This window comes from Ursus arctos, unplaced genomic scaffold (genome assembly GCF_023065955.2).
Source record: "Ursus arctos isolate Adak ecotype North America unplaced genomic scaffold, UrsArc2.0 scaffold_2, whole genome shotgun sequence".
In the NCBI taxonomy this organism is placed as follows: Eukaryota; Metazoa; Chordata; class Mammalia; order Carnivora; family Ursidae; genus Ursus; species Ursus arctos.
The window spans coordinates 79016403-79036552 of record NW_026622874.1 but is presented as its reverse complement, the minus strand read 5'-3'; the positions used below and the strand labels follow the sequence as shown (position 1 = coordinate 79036552).

Sequence of the window (20150 nt, the reverse complement as noted above, 5' to 3'; positions counted from 1 at the left end):
AGAGTCAAAGCAGTCTTGAAAAAGAAAAGCAAGGCTGGAAGCGTCACAATTCTGGACTTCAAGTTACATTACAAAACTGTAGTAATCAAAACAGTATTATACTGGCACAAAATAGACATACAGAATAGAAAATCCAGAAATAAACCCATAATTTTATGATCAGTTAATCTTCAACAAAGCACGAAAGAATATCCAATGGGTAAAAGACAGTCTCTTCAACAAATGCTGTTGGGAAAACTGGACAGCAACATGCAAAAGAATGGAACTGTACCACTTTCTTATACCATTTACAAAAATAAACTCAAAATGGATTAAAGACCTACATGTGAGACCTGAAACCATAAAAATCCTAGAAGAGAACACAGGCTGTAACTTCTTGATATCGGCTGTAGCAATATTTCTTAGGTATGTCTCCTGAGGCAAGGGAAACAAAAGCAAAAATAAACTATTGGGATTATATCAAAATAAAAAGCTTCTGCACAATAAAGGAAACAATCAACAAAATTAAAAGGCAACCTACAGAATGGGAGAAGATATTTGCAAATGACATATCCAATAAAGGGCTAGTATCTAATATACATAAAGAACTTATAAAACTTAACACCCAAAAAACAAATAATCCAATTTTAAAATGGGCAAAAGACATGAACAGAGACTTCTCCAAAGAAGGCATACAGATGGCCAACAGACACATGAAGAGATGCTCAACATCACGCATCATCAGGGAAATGCAAATCAAAACCACAATGAGATACCACCTCACACCTGTCAGAATGGCTAAACTCAACAACACAAGAAACAACAGGTGTTGGTATGGTGTGGAGAAAGGGGAACCCTTTCACATTGTTGGTGGTAATGCAAACTGGTGCAGCCACTGAGGAACAGTATGGAAGTTCCTCAAAAGTTAAAAATATAACTAGCTTATGATCCAGCAATTGCACTACTGGGTATTTCCCCAAACAATACAAGAACACTAATTCAAAAAAAAAAAAAACCCACTAATTAAAAGGGATAATGTACTCCTATGTTTATTGTAGCTTTATTTACAATAGCCAAGATACGGAAGCAGACTAGGTGTCCATCAGTTGATGAATGGATAAAGAAGATGTGGTATATATATATACAATGGAATATTATTCAGCCATGAAAAGGAATGAAATCTTGCCATTTGCAACGATGTGGATGGAGCTATAGTATAATTGTAAGCAAAATAAGTCAGAAAAAGACAAATACGATATGATTTCATTCATATGTGAAATTAAAAAAAAACAAACGAGGGGCGCCTGGGTGGCACAGCGGTTAAGCGTCTGCCTTTGGCTCAGGGCGTGATCCCAGCGTTATGGAATCGAGCCCCACATCAGGCTCCTCCGCTAGGAGCCTGCTTCTTCCTCTCCCACTCCCCCTGCTTGTGTTCCCTCTCTTGCTGACTGTCTCTATCTCTGTCAAATAAATAAATAAAATCTTTAAAAAAAAAAAAAAAGAGCCAAGGAAAAAAATAAGAGGGAGAGAGAAAGAGAGAGACAAATCAAGAAACAGGCTCTTAATTATAGAGAACAAACTGATGGTTATCAGAAGGGAGGTGGGAGGGGGATGGGTGAAATAGGTGATGGGGATTAAGGAGTACACTTTTTGGGTGCATGGGTGGCTCAGTTGGTTGAGCATCTGACTCCCGATTTTGGCTCAGGTCATGATCTCGGGGTGGTGAGATCAAGCCCCACATGGGGCTCCATGTTCTTTGGGGAGTCCGCTTGAGATTCTCCCCCTCTCCCTTTCTTTCTGCCCCTCCCCCATGTGTCCTCTCTCTCTCTCCCTCTCTCAAATAAATAAATCTTAAAAAAAAAAGGGAGTGCACTTGTCATAAGCACAGGGTGATGAATGGAACTGTTGGATCACTACATTGTACACCTGAAACTAATATAACACTGTATGTTAACCAACTGGAATTCAAAAAAAAACTTAAAATTAAAAAAATAATATGGGGCACCTGGGTGACTCAGTCAGTTAAGCATCCAACTCTTGATTTGGGGTCAGGTCATGATCTCAAGGTCCTGGGATCCAGCCCTGAGTCAGACTACATGCTCAGTACAGAATCTGCTTGTCCCTTTTCCTCTGCTCCTCCCCCCATCTCTCTCTCTCTCTCTCTCAAAAAAATAAATAAAATCTAAAAAATTAAATTAAATTATATTTTAAAATAGTAAAATAAGAAAAAGAAATAAAAAGGAATAGAGCAAACTATTTTTAAAAAGTTTTATTTCTTTCCCTTTCCTGCTATGACATATTTTGACCTCTAATGCTACATTTAGACCAGAAAATACCCTACAGCACGTGGGTTCTGACCTGCATTTTAAACTGAGAAAAAACTTCCATTCACCCTCCAAAAACCAAACCAGCCCTGACAACTGATTAAAAAAAAAAAAAAAGTATATTCATCACTGGAAATGTTACCACCATACTTGAACCTCCCAACAGTCACTTAAAATGCAGCAATGACAAAAGACAAAGGAAAAAGAGTAAACGTGTTACAGGTATCCTATGGGCCAAGCACTGTGTAAGGCACATATGTAACTGCAGTGTTTCCACAACTATAGTCACAAGAGATGCCATGTCTGAATGCTGTGCCCCCTCCATACACCAGATTCATATGTTGAAACCTAACCCCCAAAGATGATGGTGTTAAGAAGTGGGACCTCTGGGAGGTGGTGAGGTCATGAGGGTGGAAACTCATGAATGGGATTAAAGCCCTGATGAAAGAGACCCCACACAGCTCCCTAGCCACTCCCACTATGTGAGGACTCAGTGAGAAGACTCTGGCCACGAACCAGGAAGTAACCTCTCACCAGCCACGTACCAAACCTGCTGGCCCCTGATCTTGGACTTTCCAGCCTCCAGAACTATGAGAAATAAATTTATGTGGTTTATAAGCTCTGAGGTATTCTGCTATAGCAGCCTAAACAGACTAAGACAAGAAACCATGGAGAATATAATTTTAAGGGTTCCTAAATCCAGTATTAAATAACATTGAATCACATGGTAAACAGTTCATCCCTTTCCCATCTTTCTAATTACATCAAGGGGAAGTCTCAAGTGGGTGCTAGCATGTCTTTAACGCCTCTCTACCAATTGCTAATCTCTCCTTTCAACAAAGAATGAACAAGCCTTAGACTCAGAGCCTTGGTAGGCTACAATTCTAGCTAGAATTTTAATAACATTCATTTTTTTTACCCCATGATTCTTTAAATGGTTTCCTCTTTTTACAGAACAAGAAAAACTAGTCTGCTTCTACATGATAAAAATTAATTTTGAAATAAATTTTAAATATCTAAAGAGCGATATCATGTTAATAATAGTACAAGTGGCAAAAATCATGCACGTGGTACTCAAATGGCTAAACTGCAGGAAGTATGAAGTTCTTTCTTTTATCCTAATAGCAACCCTATGAGGTAGATGCCATTTTTATCTCTAGTTTACATGTTGGAACCTATGACGCAGACAGGAAAAGTGACCCAGCCAAAGTCACACAGGCCTCTTCAACCCAGTTCTACCTAGCTGCAAAATTTGAAATCTCACCATGTTGACTGATCACGAAGTTTGCTTCCAGAATCGGAAATTTTCAACCTGGGAAAGCATCTCTTAAGAAGGCTCCAGTGACTGGTGGCTTTAGAAATTAGCTTCCACATATATGGTTGACCCTCACCTGCAAAGTTAAGGCAAGCACTAAATTCTCTCTCCAAGCCTCCTGCAGCTTCTCCTCCCACAGCATCAGCTATAGAGAAGCAGAGTGGTACTAGAACTCGATGCTGCATTGTAAATTAGTCTCTTAGATCAGGAATGCGGAGTCCCGGGGATGACAGTGCTGTTCCGGGGAAGACAGCCTTCTTCGGTGCTCAGGTATTCAGGACATTCTGAAACTTTCCTGAGCAGGACAGTTCATTCCTCTGCCCCCACCTAGCCGGCCCAGCCACTCAGATTGCCTACCTGCTGGCCTTTCTAGCTGCTCTGCTTCAGCCTTCATTGCTGCTTGGCAGAACCGGCCTTATCTGTACATTGATGAGTCATGCTTTCTGTACATTTCAATGTTTTATCCCTGCGGGGAAGATTCTGGTAAGTACCTTCACTCTCACTGCTCTTAATACACCATGCCTCCCTCTTAGGACTATTTCTGAGGCTCTTAAAGAAAATTGAACTTTTCAGCAGTTAGAATGCAGTGGTTGGAAAAAAAAAAAAAAAGAAAGAAAAAGAAAGAAAGGCTCCAGGATGAGGGGAATGTTCTCATGATAACCTGGCTAGAAAGAATATTCAAACCTCTCATCTTCTAGTTTGACAACCTGAGTATCTGTTCTAGGTGTTATACAGCGTATGAGAATTCCTGGCCTCTGAAATGACACAAATTAGAGGAAAATGTATTTGGTAACTTTTTACTCACACAACACATAGACATGATGTCAACAAAAAGTTACTTTTAATGTCTTTTCTGGAGCTAATTGTCAATTATGCAGGGAGTGGCATGAGAGTAAGAGTTATCAAGGTTGCCTTTGTGTTCCAGCTGTGATACGGTATGTGACCATGGGTACCTCACTTAACTTCCCTGGACCTCAATTCTCTCATCCGTAAAATGCAGGAATTGGATAGAATCATCTCTGTGGGTATCACAATTCTCAAACACTAGGTAATCGTGTGGGTACTTTGTTCTCTCCAGGCCATGGATTTCCCATGTGTAAAATGAGCTAATTAAGCTCTGACCACTTCACACAGGTAATGCTAAGGATTAAAATAAAATGGTGTACATGGCTATATTTGTTAAAAGTAAAGTTCTATCAATTTTTAAGTGTTACTGTAAAGACAACAAAGATCACTGGCTGAGCAATGCACATCCTTGCTAGCAACAGAATCCTCTCTAACTTAAACTAAGGGAGGTTAGGTTTTCTGGGAGTTTTTTGTTTTTGTTTTTGAGAAGTACTCCTCACCTCTCTATATAGCCTTATCTAGACTATCTTTATGGGGTTTATTTTTAAAAATTATAGTAAGAGCATTTAACTTGAGATCTCCCCTTTTAACAAAAATGTAAGTGTATTATACTGTTAACTATAGGCATGACGTTAAAGGTAAGATTTCAAGAACTTAGTCATCTTGCATTAACTGAAACCTTATGCCCCTTGAACAGCAACTCTCCAATCCCCCTTCGCTAGCCCCTGGCAATCACCATGCTACTCTCTGCTTCCATGAGTTTGGCTATTTTGCAAGGGGAATCAGGTAGTATTTATCTTTCTGTGACTGGCTTATCTCAATCAGTATAATGTCCTCAAGGTTCATCCACGTTTTCACATATGGCAGGATTCCCTTTTTTTCTAAGGCTGAATAATACTGTGCTGCTACACTACATATACTACATTTTCTTTATCCATTCACCCATAAATAGACATTTAGGCTGTGGCCACATCTTGGTGATTACGAATAATGCTGCTACGGTATGGGAGTGAGGACGTACTGGAGGGCTCACTGGGAAACAGGAAGCCATAGATTTGAGAATGGGCAGGAACAAGAACCACAATAATGGCCCCAGGGCAATTGAGTCCTGCCAGACAGTCCTCATGGAGACGAATGAAATCCAAATTCTTCTCCTGCCGTTGTTTCACTCATTCAAGATTCTGAGCATCAGAAGACAGACTCTATTGGCCAAGTTTAGGATGCCTGCCCTCCCACTCCTGACAGTCCTGAGTCAGAGGATCTGGCCCCTTCAGCTTCTGTAAATGAGTGGCAGGCGCCTGAATTTGCTCTTTCTGAGACCCCACCAGGCAGAGAGGATCACTCTCCAAAAGGAAATCAAGACCTGCTGGGAAGGGGAATAAGATTCTGCACAGCTCCTGAATATGAAAAAACTACCACCCAGAGATTTACTTAAATGCTCAAATTATCACAACATGTCACCCACCAATTACTTTTTGCCATCGCATATTTCCCTGCCTGATAGAAGACAGGTAGATTGGTGAGAGTAGTTTTATTTCTTTCCTCTATCTCCCCTCTCTCTTCTCTTCTCCACTCCCCCACTCCACCCACTCTTTCTGTCCCTCTACTCCTCTTTTCTCTCTCTTCCCCAACTTACTCCTGTTGGGTAAGGTGACAGGAGTAAAGTGAGGCTGAAAGGATACTCATGAGTCTCCTGGGTCTCTCTGAACCAGAGAGAAAAGACTGTTTTCCTCATGCTCAACCTCCTGGTCAATTACACCTCCCTCAAGCTGTCACGCAGTTGCACCCACACAAGACGTATATACAGACACACATACCCACATATGTGTACACATGTGTACACATGTACACACACTGCCCTCACCTTCGCCTCCCTCTTTCTCTCAGGCATAGTCCCTATTTCCTTCACCTCATCCTCAGTTGTTCTTCACCTCTTGATGAAATTTGCCCATGTGCAACTTGGACCTTTTCTTCCCCCACTGGACTGCCGGGGAGAGAGAGGCATGGAACTGTGGAAATATCCTCTTCCTGCTCTGTGGAAGTCCCTGACCTCTTCGACAGGTCAGTGGCAAGCAACAAAAGACTTTATCCAAATTCTGTGAGAACTGACGTGCCCCTCAAAGAACTGTAGTGAATGGCTATTGCAAGGAGCGCTGGCATGGATGGATTCTCAGCAGCTCAACAAGACATCCTCAACCACGAACCATGTACATGGAGTAAAACAAACACGGCAGAGAAACGCAATGCTACAGTTCTTATTGGAAAGCAAACAACAGCCTGCAGACAAAGACAAACTGGTCAAAGCTCTAGCAAAGCTGGCCAAGGTCAGGGGAGAACCAGGAGCATCAGGGGAAATGTCAGATACTATTTTGACAGCCTAATAGCAGGGAAGGAATTGTCTTCTGCAACAATTTCCAAGGCTGAATTTGTAAAGAACTGCAACACCACCAGATGGTGTTGGTTTTGACAATAGCTTGCAATAACCTACATGCCCAAGACATAGTACACAAGATATTCTACTACGAAAATTTTCAAGGATACACAAAAACTGAAAGAATTTTACAGTGAAAACTCATTTACCCATGACCTAGATTCTACTATTAACATCTCTTTGGGTTAACACATACCTATCCATTCTTCTCTCTAGCCGTCGATCCATTTGATTTTTGGTACACTTCCCAGTTAGTGGCACACAGTCGTACACTTCACCCCAGGGCTTCAGCATGCACACCACTAATCAGACCTCAGTATTTGTTTACAGCGCATATACAGGGTATTTTTGACGTAAAAAATAAAACACAAGGGTTAAGGAGAGGGAGGGATAAATGGGTGAGGCACAGAGGATTTTTTAGGGCAGTGAAAATACTCTTTGTGATGCTGTCATGGCGGATACATGTTCTTACACATTTCTCCACCCACAGAATATACAATACCAAGAGTGAACCCTAATGTAAAGTAGGGACTCTGGCTGATAATGATGCATCAGTGTAGGTTCATCCATTATGACAAATGTACCACTCTGCCTGGGGACACTGATAACAAGAGGGTCTATGCATGTATGGGGGCAGAGGTTATGTTGGAAATCTCTGCACCTTCCACTCAATTTTGCTGTAAACCTAAAAATACTCTAAAAATTAAAGTTTATTTTTTCTCGTTTTATAAATAAAGTCTTTTAATTAAATAGATAACTGAAAATGTAATAAAATATATGACCTATCTCTAACATGATTAGCAAACTGGCATCCCACAGGCTGAACTCAGTGTTGGTTTTGCCTGCCCAGCATCTATTCTCATTCCTCTTGTTACAGAATCCCATGTTTCCTTTGAATAAATGGTAGTCCTTGTGGTTTGGGAAGAACTGACCCCTTCTCTTGGCTCCATCACTAGGCCCATTAGCCTCACCTGGCCAATCAATGAAGTTCTGGTTGGCTACAGTTCTGGCTGGAAACACAATTCAATGATGAGTTTAGTTGAGATGGGCACATAGGTCCAGTTGGTCCATTGAGAGCCTTCCCCAGGACTCACGCTGAAATTCCCTCTCAACTCAGGTTACTAATCCAACAGGATAAATCCAGGGATGCTGGTGTCCATCTTTTTTATGATGTTGTAAGAAGCTGCTTAAGAATGCAGCTAATGCAAAGCAAAGCAAAGCCCATAAGTAGAAAGGGGCAAGTACTTTTTGCTCCTGGATCCAGCCAGGCCTAAAGTCCAGCAAACTTTTGAATTTTTCGGTTATAAGGATTAACACATTCTTTTTAAAAAACTAAATAGTTTGAGCTTTTTTCTTACAATTCCAATTTAAAAAAAAGTCCTGGTTGGGGCGCCTGGGTGGCATAGCGGTTAAGCGTCTGCCTTCGGCTCGGGGCGTGATCCTAGCATTATGGGATCGAGCCCCACATCAGGCTCCTCTGCTATGAGCCTGCTTCTTCCTCTCCCACTCCCCCTGCTTGTGTTCCCTCTCTCGCTGGCTGTCTCTATCTCTGTCGAATAAATAAATAAAATCTTTAAAAAAAAAAAAAAAAAAGTCCTGGTGATTATAGTTACTATAGATTCATACCCAAGTCTGGGTTCAAGGCCTCAACTGTTAACAGGTACACTACATACACTGCAATTAGGTTCTGAACTGAAGATTCAAAAAGGAGGGAAACTTACTCTGCCCATGAGGTGATCTGAAAGGAGAGGTAGGAGAGGTAACGAATAACCCTTGAGTGGGGACACAATGTGGTAGGTGATGGGAGAAGATAGGTGTCAGTGTCAGGGAAATGCAAGGGACTTGGAAAAGCTTGGAGGATGAGGTGACCCTTAAGAGGAGCCTTGTAAAGTGAGGAGAAACCAGAGAACAAGTTACACTCTTATGGGAGTCAGGAGTACAGAGTGGGTCAGCGGAGTGGTCCTAGGGAGGTCCAACCCCCTTTCACCAAACTTCCCATCCAGAACAATCTGTCATAATCACTGTGTGTGTGTCTCTCCCTATCAATCCGTCTATTCATCCATCCTCTCTGTGCCTCTCTCCACATCTCTGTCTCTGTCTTTTTCTTTTCCTGTCTGTCTCTGTATATGTGCCTTTCTCTGTCTCTCTGTGTCTCTCTCTCTCCCTCCCCTTCTTTCTCACCCCTCGCTTCATGCACTCACTCTTCTAGCTTCCAGGATGCAGTCCACTCCATCATCAGTACCGCCCTAGTCCAAGCCACCATCATTTCTCACATGTCCAACCTGACAGCTTCATAACTTGTCTTCCCACCTCCGTTCTTGCTTCCCTTCCATCAATCCTCCACCTCCCTGACAATGCGAATGTTTTAAAATGCAAATCTAATCATGACACTCCCCTGCTTAAAACTAGGGATAAGACCAAACTCCTTGACACAGCCTGCAAGGCCCTTCCCATTCTCCAACCACATCCAGCTCCATGCACCGCATGCCCCCCCACTCACTGCATTCCAGCCTCCCTCACCTTCCAGTTCTTCAAAAAGTCCTTCTCTATCCCACCCCAGGGCCTTTGCATGTGCTCCTTCCGCAGACCGGGGATATTCCCCTCACCTCCAGCCCCACATCCCTTTACCTAATTAACACTTACTCATCCTTCACTTTTCATCTCAGATTCAAATATCACTTCCCTGAGAAGCCTTCCCTGATTGCCATACTACATCAGATCTCACTGATACATGTTCTCTCATTCCTTTGGCTTTTTCTTTTCTTTTTTTAAAGATCTTATTTATTTACTTGACAGAGAGAAAGCACAAGCAGGGGGAGTGGCAGGCAGACGGAGAGGGAGAAGCAGGCTCCCTGCTGAACAGGGAGCCCAACACAGGGCTCGATCCCAGGACCCTAGGATCATGACCTGAGCCAAAGGCAGACACTTAACTGACTGAGCCACTCAGGCACCCCCCTTTGACTTTTTCTTGATAGCATTTATCCAAGTTTAGAATTGTGTGTGTGTGCATGTGTGTGTATCAGATGAATTGATTCATGCCTATGTCTTGTACCTAAGATTCAGGAAATCAGAGACCATGTCAACTTCTTACAACAACTGTATACCCAGAACTCAGTACAGTGTCTAGCACACACTTCCAGTTTATTACAGTCCCCACCACTACCTTTTGCATTTCCAACTCTAAGTTGTGTTAGTTACAATTTATGTTTGTGCTGCCATTTTTCCTAGAGAAAAGAATTATTCCTTTAGACCGCTGCCTCCATCAAACAGTAGAGAAATGGGGGCTACACCAAGAAGGCCAAGTGTTTCCAGGAAAATGGGAGACAGCATACTTCTTTATGGAAGTAAAGAATGTACAATAAATAGATCTATCTCACTCATGTTTATTACCCGTCCAGGCATATAGGCATTTGAATTTTCAACCCCTCCTCCCCAATATTTCTTTTTTTTTTTTTTTTAAAGATTTTTATTTACTTATTTGACAGAGATAGAGACAGCCAGCGAGAGAGGGAACACAAGCAGGGGGAGTGGGAGAGGAAGAAGCAGGCTCATAGCGGAGGAGCCTGACGTGGGGCTCGATCCCATAACGCCGGGATCACGCCCTGAGCCAAAGGCAGGCGCTTAACCGCTGTGCCACCCAGGCGCCCCTCTCCCCAATATTTCTATTATATTAATTCATTTATTCATTTAAGATTGATTTCTGTTCATCCACCTCGTACTAGGTATGTCCTTGGCATGGGGGGAATAGAGTGGAAAACACAGATGAAGTCCCTGCCCTTAAGTCACACGGGACCTGCGTTACAGTGTGCATTACAGTGTGACAGTTTCCTGTTGTATGCCTGTCCTTCCACTAAGTGGAAGTGGTTCCAGCACAGGCTCTGGAGCCAGACGACCTTGGACCTAATCCCAGCCAGGTGAACTTGAGCAATTTACTAAACTTCTCTGTGCCTTGGTTTCCTCACCTATAAAATTGGGCTAATAATTGTACTTCCCTCTAGTGTTACTGTGAGGATGTAATGAGTTAAGACACAGCTGTCTCATCATAAACCCCTAGTAAATGTTAACTCTTATTTCCCACCTCTGGATCTTAAGCAGGACCAGCTTCATGGGTATGTGACCTGCACAGGCACACAGGGCCCCATACTTAAAAGGGTTCCAAGCTTGGTTTAATGCTCTGCTGTTGCTGCCCTAAAATTCTTAATTTTTGAACAAGGGACTCTGTCTTTTCATTTATGCATTAGGCCCTAAAATGATGGAGCAAGTCCTGATCAACACACATTAAAAGTCTGTTGAAAGAATGAATAAGTGAATGAATTTCGCTAACCACAGTTGATGCTCATCTTACAGAGCCAGTCAAGTAGCTCAGGCCTTGAGCAAAATTAAACTGACTTTGTTGTTGACTCAACCTGTCCCTTTCCCCAGGACTAAAAGCCTGACATAGGACCTTAAAGTTCTTCCCATCTAACCCATCCATTTCCCAGGAAACTTTGACTTTGACAGGCTGCCAAGGTTCTCCATGGAGCCAGCAGAATACTCCATCCAATTCCCCCATTCTCCAGATCAGAGTCTGCACTGTTTCCATCTATTTCCTCTTGTCCCGTTCAACATCTCTGAAACAAGGCATACCTGGTTTCTTTCATCCCCATTTTACAGATGGGAAAATAGAGGCTCAAAAAAAAAATAAGGTCCATCAAGATTCCCCATGCAGCCCTTTTCCTCTGCCCAGCCAAGTTTCTAGTTTTATAAAGAGTTTCTAACTAGATCCTCAGAATCCAAACCACACAAATTATTTTTAGAGTGGCTAGTCAGACATGATAATTACATGCTAAATCTGAGACTGTGCCCCCCAATTCTCAAAGCATCCCACATCCTGACACTCTGGCCTGCAAAGACAAGCATAGATAAACTCATCTCCCCATGCCCTGCATGCCCTAGGTCACTAGGTGCTGGGGCCTACCATTCTTTCAATGTTTACTAAGAGTCTGCAACATGCAGGCACAGTACAGAAGCTGGTGATGCAACTGTGAACAAAACAGACAAAAGGCCCTGCCTCTCCAAGAGGGGAAACAGATAAGAAACAAACTAATTAAATAGACTGCATATGGTATGATCATGGTGCTGAGCACTATAAAGAAAAATTAAGCAGGGGAGGAGCAGAGGAAGTGAGCATTTTGGAGTGTAGTAGTGGAGATTTCAATTTTAAGTAGGATTGTATGGGAAAGACCTGAAAAAGGTGAAGAGGCAAGTTAATACAGCTTTCCGGAGAAAGAGCACTCCAGACAGAGGAACTAGCCAGTGCAAAAGCCCTGAGGCATTATCCTTGATTCACAATGTTGAGAGGTCCCTGAATAGATTGGTGAGCTTAGTCAAAGCACATACATTCCCCTTTTAGCCCCAGCTTCTCATCTCAGTTTGGCACCTGCATACAAATCTAATCTACTGGATTGTGAACCATTATTTACTGGACCTCTACAATGATACTGCTTTATTTATCAACACAGTGAAGTTTTTGTTTTGTTTTTGTATAGGGTAGTCACATTTAAACGAGAGACTTCACAACAAAATTTCAATATCCAACTTGGCTTGGGATATCAGACCTGTGCTCATTGGGCCCACATGACTCTTTGTAATAATCTGTCCCTTTCAGGGGTCACAAGAGTCTCTCTTCATCACAGACCCAGCCAGACCCAGCAGATCCCTCTCTTATGCAGACTGCCTGGCCCTGGCTGCACTGGGGTTTGCTACCACCCCAACCTTCAATGCCTACCTTGGGAAACCCCTAACAATGATGGGGAATGCACATGCCCCTTGCTGGGCATAAAAAGCAGGGGTCTCCTCCATCTTAGGAGACCTGAAAGAGGATGGGGAAAGCCCAGCCAGTTCCTTCTCCCCAGGAATGGATGTGCGGGCGGGGGGCAAATGCAGAAGAGAGAGAGGTCTTAGGCTTCTCTGCCTCTCCTCGGTATTTCTACAGAATCTAATTCTCACACATGCCATCTTGAGCCCCAGATTTCTCTCCCTACACAAATCTGCTGTGGCCTCTAGAAGAGCCACACTAGGAATTCTCCACCCTCCTACACTGAGGAAAAAGGGGGGTGCCTCTTCATCCCAACTCTCCAAGACTGCCTAGGTCCCACTTGCTGACCTCTGCTATACTTCACACAACTTTCAAACACTAGACAACCCCTAGATGATGCCCACATGGGTTTCTGTGTGTCTGGGATGTCATGTGAGTGTGGTCTTTGTACACGTTGATAAAGGTGCTCCTGTATTTTCATGTGTCTGGGTGAGGGATGAGAGGGCCTCCGCATGCCTGCGTGAGTGCGCTCACATGACTGGGTATTGTGTGTCTTTGTGTGAGCTTGGGGGATTGTGTGTGAATGGTTGCAACATCCTTATTCCTGACAGAAGGTCTCAGTGTGGCAAGCTTCTCTTAGCCAGCCTGCAACCCCTTCAAAGGCACTCCACTCAGGGACCGTCTACCTCTGGCCTTCCCCAGAATCAGCACACGCACTGAGACGCATGCACACTTCCTTTCAAGCGCAGCTCCTCTGGCCCGGGAGAACGGACAACCCTTGAGCATCCTCGCTCCGACAGCTTCCTCTTGCCCCCATGCCCTAGGTGGAGAATCCTCTATATGGAGATGGACTCGGAGCACTGGCAAGGGGGAAGAGAAGTGGCTAGGAGGAGAGTCGAGAAAGGCAAACTGAGGACACGCTGGAGGAGTACGGAGCCGCTGCAGGAGAAGCAGGTCCCACCCACACCACGCCCCTCCCGCAGAGGGTGGAGAAGGGGTAGTCGGTTCCCACCCGGGTCTTCCTCTGGGGTTCCCAGGTCTCACTCGTCTCCTGAAACTGGAGCTGTGAGAAGCAGCTTGGACCCCCTCCTCCCATGCATCCACCACCCCCCCACCCCCTGCCCCATCATCCGCGTCCAGGCAGTTGCTGATTGGCTGCGGGGAGCAGCGTCCCAGCTTCCCGTCTCCAAGGCGGGAGCCGAGCAGGTCCGAGGTGGGAGGCGCACTAACCGGCTCTGGGAGCCCCTCCCGAGTCCCTGCGCCCAGCGCCCTGTGCCCTGTGCCCTACGCGAGGGCCGTGCCAGGACTCCAGGCAGGCAGGTGCGGAGGGAGCAGAGGGGACCACGGCCAAGGGTAGAAGCAAGTCCTGCGGGAAGAGAGGCGCTGCTGCTCCAGCTGCTGCCTCCGCCGCCGCCACCACCGAGCCGGCGTCCAGAGCGGGCTGGCAGGCCGGGCGCGGAAACTAGAGGAGCGAGGGGCGAGCTCATGGAGCACACGCACGCCCACCTCGTAGCCAACAGCTCGCTGTCCTGGTCCCCCGGCTCGGTCTGCGGCTTGGGCTTCGTGCCCGTGGTCTACTACAGCCTCTTGCTGTGCCTCGGTTTACCAGGTGAGGAGCTTGCGGGAGAGGGAGGAAGCCAGGAGCCCCAAGTGCGGAGCAACCCTGCCCAGAACCCCCAAGCCTCGATATCCTCGCCGTGCGATCCCTGGCGCTCCCTCTGAAAAAAGTTTAAGCCCTAAGGGCAACTGCGGACATTTCCAGAATGGGGGAAAGGAAGTTGTTGTGGCCTGGCGGGGACTCTCATCTGTTCGTGTGTGTGTGTGTGTGTGTGTGTGTGTGTGTGTGTGTGACGAGCGTGCATAGCAGCTGATGGGCATGGTGGGAGTATGGGTTGGTGTGAGTGTGCCCGTGGATTAGAGTATTTGCATGCGCATCTGAAGGGATCTGTGTCCCTGAGGGTGCCCAGTGGGGGGCCGTGTGTGAGACTTGACCGCACGTCTGGACAGATGGCTTAGTGGGGGCTTCACTTCTCCTGCCACCCCCCACGTCCACCCCAGCCCAAGGAAACCTCTGCCCCTCTGCCCCATCGCGTGTCCCTGCCTGATTCGAGGTGAAGCAGGAGACTCTGACACCCAGCACACTTTCTCTGGGGCCACTGGGAGGGAGCAAGGGAAGAGCCCCTGTGACCCCCTAAGCGAAGAACAGGTCTCCAGGCAGGCTAAGAAGGCTCAGGATGGTTCTGGGACCATGCTTTGGCCAGGGCAAGGATCCAGAGACACACACGGGCTGCCAAGGCCACCAATTCAGGGGGTCACAGTCTCCTTGAGGACATGCCTTGCCCCCTGGCTTTGCTTCCCTGTCTACCCACCCTGGGCAGCCGATGACTGCTGCAGATGTCTAACTGTTCCCACATCTTAACGTCCTCTCCAAAGTGTGGCTGAGACTCATGCAGAATTCCTGAAGAGAGCTGAGCTGCTGGGGGCTGGAGGCTGCTTGCTGTTTGTGAGAGAAGGGGAGGGGTTTCCTGGGGTTTTAGCTTGAGATAAACCCTTCTTCCAGATAGTCCCTGAAACAGTCTGTGTGTAGAAAGATTCCTAAAGATCACTTGCAGAGAGCTGAGAGAGGGACAAAAGGAAGCAGAAAGAAAAAAAAAATCCAGTGTACAGCCTAGAATCACAGCATCATCTACCCTGTCATTCCGCATCCTAGGATCCTGGGAACTTGGGAGCTGGATTTCTGAGAGGCTTGCTGAGATTTCCTTTTCAAAACATTCAACTTGGTGGTCAGGGACCCTGATAAGGTTGTTTAAATAAATCCCCCTCCCAAATTTTGGCAGGCACGAGAAAGCATAAGTTTACAATCATCAAACCCCTCTCCCAGCGAGTGATGAGGTTTTTATTACTAACTAATCGTTCTGGCTGCCCTGGGAGACGCTCAACCTCTGATTCGCCCTGCTGGGGCAGCAGCACGTGTCCTTTAATTACCTTGAGCAGGAACTGATTTCAGTCCAGTCCCCATCTTCCCCTGTCAGCCCTTCTGAGCCTCTCCCAGACCTCTCTTAAGGTGAGTGAGTTTTTGAGAAGGTTGGTTATTGGTGACACTTGAAACAGAGAAGTGACAGGCCCCCTTTTGCCTCCAGCTCTCACATCAGAATTAGACTGACCCCTCCACCTTCACCCCTCCATCTCTTCTGCTGACTAAAGTAGCCACTCTTTCAGGCTTTTCTCCTGAAAACCCTTTAAGGGACAGACATAAAGACAAGGGGAGGCTCCAAGGATCCAGAGCAGGAACATGAGGATGAGCACAACAGGGGAAAGCTCAGACCTTCAAACACCTCAAGGTGGAAGACAAGGTACCTCACATCTCCACAGCATAACTCCTATGCCACCTAGGGCCTTTTGAACCCATAGCATTGGCACCTATTGTGTGCCAGGCAGTGCTAGGCACAGGATTGTCAAGGCTGAGTCCAGGATCTGAAGACTTAAAATAGGGAGGGATTGGGATGAGAACTTGGAAGGCATTCATGTGTACTAAGAGTTGTGACCACCTACTATGTGCCAAGTGCTAAAGAGGTGCCTAAGGGACTTGGGGATCCCTAAGGTACAGTCCCTGAGTTCAAGGACCAAGCATTCTGGAAAAGGATGATTGAGAGGCCAGGCTTGCGGGAAGACCATGGGCTGATAATGGTTTTGTTAATGGCTTGCAAGGTGGTTCAAAGGTAAAATCCTTAAGCCATTCTCAGATCCATAAGGGCAGGCAAGTATGTCCTAGTAACTAAGAATGCAGACTGTAGAATGAAGCAGAGCTGGGTGTTAACATGTGGACCTTCTGTGACTCCGTGCCTCAGTTTCCACATCTGTAAAATAGGCATTAGGACAGCCGCTAACTCCTGGAATGATGTCGAGAAATAAAAATGTTGATGGAGATGATGGTGCAAGTTAAGCACTGAGCTCAGGGCCTGACACATCACACACTGATTGCTGCTGTGGTGCTGCAGTTGTAGTCATCACAAAGCTGATCTGGTTGTAAGGAGGGGGGCTGCTTGGCATGTGAGCCAGAGAAGGCCCTGGGAGCCATAAGTAAAGCACTTAGCTCAGCGCCTTACTCCTCCTGCTGAGCTCACTACAGTATTCCCCTCCCCACCCCCAGCCACCAGCAATTAGCAAACCTTCATTACCCTGCTACTGACCGGGATGCACAGCTATGCTGGGTGTGAAGTAACAGACCACAGGGCTTTGTAATATTGTTGAAAACTGAGATTTTAATTGAATCACTTTTCCTGGCAGTGGACTCACCCCATTTCCAAATTCTCACAGGGGTGGTTGAAAACATGGGTGGGAATCAAGGGGTGGATGGGGAGTGGCTGAGTGTTTGGCAATAGGGGAGCCATTAACTAGGAGAAAGCACAGATGTTTCTTACCACCTTCAGTCTCTAGACTGAAAGGAAGAGCTTGGGAACAGCCATGTGGTCCAATACTCTGCCTCTAGGAATGGCCCCAGACAGTCTAACTTAACTGGTCTGGAGTGGGTCCCAGGGGGTCCTAATGTGAAGTATGGGCAGTTAAGAACTCTTAAGAACTTAAGAACTCTTAAGAATCTGCCACTTAAGAACTCCTAACTTTCTATACCATAATTTTTCCCACCTATAAAATAAGGGTAACAGCAGTACCTACTACCTACACAGATAGTGTATATTAAATAAGATTGTCTATATAAAATGGCTTAGCACAGTGCCTGGATTGAGGAAAGCACTTACTAGTGCCTTCTCCGCAGTGAATCTTTTTCTATGTTAAATGCTTAGATTACTTCACTTAATCCCCACCACATCCTTGTGACTTGTACATGTCTCTGAACCCATTTTACAGATGAGCAAACTGAGATTCAGAGAAGTGGAGTATCTTGTCTATAGTCACACAGTCTAGTCAGCATGCAAACACCTGCTCTTTCAATTGCACCACAATGCCTTCATTATTGCCAGGAAGTTCTTTTAACTAACCTTAGTCCTTCATGCTGTGTGCTCAATGGAAAAAACTGGTGTCCCAGCTGTCCCTAAAACTGTCTCTTTTCTCCTCAAGTAAGCAAGATGTTTCTAACCTTTCAAAATGCATACAATAAGCCAGCCAAACTAACAAGGTAGAGTTGGGGACACTGATGGGGCCAACTGAGACAAGACAGTAAAAAGCAGAAGGCAGTAGAGGAGGAAGAGATGAGCCTGGTGCCTGGGGGAAGAGAGCAGCAGGCAGGACAGGTGAGCCTGGCTGATAAGGAAGGAGCAGCGCAAAATTAAACTGAGATTTGAAAGATATTTTTTAAATTTTACCTTCTAAAAGGCACCAGGGATGTTAAAAGAGACAAGGTAAGGAAGATGATAGCCTGAAACCACACACCACCCAGCAGATAGGAGCATTTACGCAACTCCCAACAGGGCAGCCAGTAAGTAGGAAAAAGCACAGGTAATACCTGTCTGTGAGGGTCGGTGAGAGATGGAGATGAGTCTGTCATCTGGCAGATAGTCAGTGCTATGACACACAGTAGTTAGAGTTGTTATTAAGCAGGGGTGGGAAAATGGTGACCAGTAAGATGGACCGAGCAACTCCAGAGATGTTCTCACTCACCTGTAAACATCTTTCGAGAAAAATATGGTAAACAGGTTAAGAATATATGGTCTGGTGATAGACCTCTGGGTTCTGAGTCCTGGCTTTGCTACTTACAAGCTATGTGATCTTAGGCAAGTGACTTTAACTACTCTGTGCCTCACTTTCTCCATCTGTAAAATGGGATGATGGTAATAATGACACATATCTCACAGAGTTGCTATGAGGCTTCAGTGGGTTATTCACTTAACACACTGCCTGCCACACAGTAAGCACTTTATAAGTCATTTTTTCATCATTTAAAAATTAGGAAAATTAAGGAAAAACTCTCAACTTGTTTTTTGACACCAGCTTTACCCTAATACCAAAACCAGACATTACAAGAAAACTACTGACCAATATTCCCCATGAACACAGACATACACAAAAAAAGTCCTCAACAAAATACTACCAAATCTAACTCAGGAATATATAAGAATGATAATAAACCAAGACAAACTTGGGTTTACTTCAGGAATGCAAGGCTGGTTCAACATTTGAAAATCATCAGTGTGATCTACCATATTAAAAAACCTAAAAAAAGGAAATCCATATGATCTTCTCAACCGATGCAAAAAAGTATTTGACAAAATTCAACATCCATTCATGATAAAAATTTATCAAACTGGGAACAGAGAGAGAAAGAACTTCTTTAACCTGGTAAAGGGCATCAATAAGTAACCTATAGCTAACATCACATTTAATGATGAAAAATGGAATGTTTTCCCTCTAAGATCTAGAGCAAGGCAAGGGTATCTGCTCTTGGTACTCTGATTCAACAGCATACTGCAAGTTCTAGCTGGGCAAGAAAAAGAAATAAAAGGTATATGGAAGGAAGAAATTAAACTTTCTATTCACAGATGATATAATTGCCTTCAGAGAAAATCACAAAGATTCTACAAAAAAAAAAAAAAAAAAAAAAAAAAAAAGCTCCTAAGAACTAATCATGAGTTCAGCATGTTTGCAGGACACATTGTTAATTTGCAATAACCTACTGTATTTCTATATATTAGCAATGAACAATTTTAAACTAAATACTGGATTTCCAAGTTCCCTTGAAAAACCAGAAGAACTAATATTAGGCTCATATTCCCAGACAGTTGGCTGTAGCTGAGGAATAGACTGCTTTCCTATACAGCTGCTTTTATGTGGTGTGTGCGTGTGCATGTGTGCACGCACATTATATAGGTAATGACATTCATAAAATTCAAAAACCGAAAAACATAAAAAGGCACACATTACAAAATCTCCCTACCATCCCTTTCCCCTGCTCACCAATTCCCAAATCCAACCCATCATCACCACCACACAGGTAACTAGGTCATCAGTATCTTTGTTTCTTATTTGTTTTTTCAGTCTTTTAGTGTATATATAAGCAAGTATGAATAGAGGATTTCAACTCTTTTTTTTTTTTACTCTCCTCAAAATGAGCACATTGTACACACTGTCCTCTGTCTTGCTCTTTTTCGCTTAATATATTAATCATCCACAATGGTATACTGAAGCCTTTTCATTCTTTTATGAAGCTGCGTAGTATTCCATTGTATATTTGCACCATAATTTATTTAATGGCTGTCCCTTTCAAAAGCACAGGGGCACTCTAATGTCAAAGTCCCTACATGCTGCACTTAACTGTCCTCTGTAACCTGTATGGCCCCTCTTTATGCACATTGGGCCTTAGGATCCTGGTTATAACAGTGGGAGAAAGAGCACTGCATGAGGAGCCCTGGATTCCAGGCTTGGCTCTGGCAATAATTCACTGTGTGAGTCTGTCAAAGACCTGGGGGAGCTGGGCTCTGCTTGTATAGCCCAGTTGGAGACATG

General features: G+C 44.7%; 1 protein-coding gene across 1 annotated transcript in view; it reads left to right on the top strand.

Annotated features, from left to right (window-relative positions):
* Positions 1 to 14177: 14177 nt before the first annotated feature.
* Positions 14178 to 20150, top strand: part of GPR139 (G protein-coupled receptor 139) — a 36000-nt gene continuing 30027 nt past the window's right edge. Inside the window, exon 1 of the mRNA XM_026520493.2 lies at positions 14178 to 14301. Coding sequence (XP_026376278.1) covers positions 14178 to 14301 — 124 coding nt within the window. The remainder of the gene's footprint in view (positions 14302 to 20150) is intronic.